Source organism: Aplysia californica, unplaced genomic scaffold (genome assembly GCF_000002075.1).
Source record: "Aplysia californica isolate F4 #8 unplaced genomic scaffold, AplCal3.0 scaffold00923, whole genome shotgun sequence".
Lineage (NCBI taxonomy): Eukaryota > Metazoa > Mollusca > Gastropoda > Aplysiida > Aplysiidae > Aplysia > Aplysia californica.
In genome coordinates, this window is record NW_004798193.1 from 142,838 (window position 1) to 143,939 (window position 1,102).

The window sequence follows — 1,102 nt, forward strand, 5'->3', positions numbered from 1 at the left end:
AAGGAAGGAAGGAAGGAAGGAAGGAAGGAAGGAAGGAAGGAAGGAAGGAAGGAAGCAAGGAAGGCCCGCCTTGAAGTTGAAGGACTTTGCGTGAGGTGGATTTGGTACCGGATTCTTTCCCCTGAAGAAAGTCGTGTGTTATCGGGACAGCGAGCGCCTCTAGCCTCGTGGAAAATTGTGAGAGAAAGAGGGAGATAAACCAGGGAAAACAACATCGTCTTTTACAGCAAGATGGCGGCTCGCAGCCTTCTCATATCTTCCCTGGTACTAGGTAAGTAAAAAAAACACACAAAAAACCATCATTTTTAAGTATGGTTCTCTCTCTATATATATATTGTCTAATACTTTGTGGGCTGCATCTCATACTGTTTTGAAGGTTTCCTCAGCGCGTGCGTTTCATTTGGGTGAATCAAATACCGTTTTAAAATCTCTTTCTATGAGCCTTTGCATAATAGTATTAGTTAAATAATATAGAAATTGTAATAATAATAATAAAATATAATAGTAATAGTAATAATGATAAAAATGATAAGAATATATTGCAATATAAGAGGACAAAAAAGTAAATGAATAACAATAATAACGATAATAATATAATGATAATAATAGTAATGATAATAATAATGGTAATTATAATAGCATTTATATAGCGCATATCCACTTTCTGCAGCATGCTCTATACGCTTTACAACCGTGCATCATTATGAAAAACAGATTATTTGATTTCTAAAAGAAAGCAACCTTTTCTTTTCCACGCATCACTGAAAAAAATACATTAGTCGCGGATCGACAAAAGTATTAAAAACTAGCTACCTTTTTTATTTTATTTTTTTATAGAAGCACATCTTTGAAACGAAACTGGTCAGCTCTGTGAACAACTGACCTCTGTATTAAGCAATGTCTTCAGAATTGAGTGGAAAAAGAATTTGCCACACTTCCTCAGATGAACCAAAGTTTCCTGTAACTGTCTAGACTCGGGTACAAAAATAACTACTTTAAAAAAAAAGAAACAAACCCCCTCCCAAGAAAGAAACATAACAAAAATATTTTGAATGTAGATTTCGACCGCACTTTATACTTCCCGATATCCACTTATGTCAGG

At 34.8% G+C, this 1,102-nt stretch overlaps 1 protein-coding gene across 2 annotated transcripts in view; it reads left to right on the forward strand.

The window, feature by feature from the left end:
• Positions 1 to 15: 15 nt before the first annotated feature.
• The window catches only part of LOC101861471 (myb-like protein AA), a 63,042-nt gene continuing 61,955 nt past the window's right edge, over positions 16 to 1,102 (forward strand). For both annotated transcript variants that reach the window (XM_013089313.1, XM_035972954.1), the window contains exon 1: positions 16 to 271. In XM_013089313.1, coding sequence (XP_012944767.1) covers positions 232 to 271 — 40 coding nt within the window. In that variant the 5' untranslated portion in view covers positions 16 to 231. The remainder of the gene's footprint in view (positions 272 to 1,102) is intronic.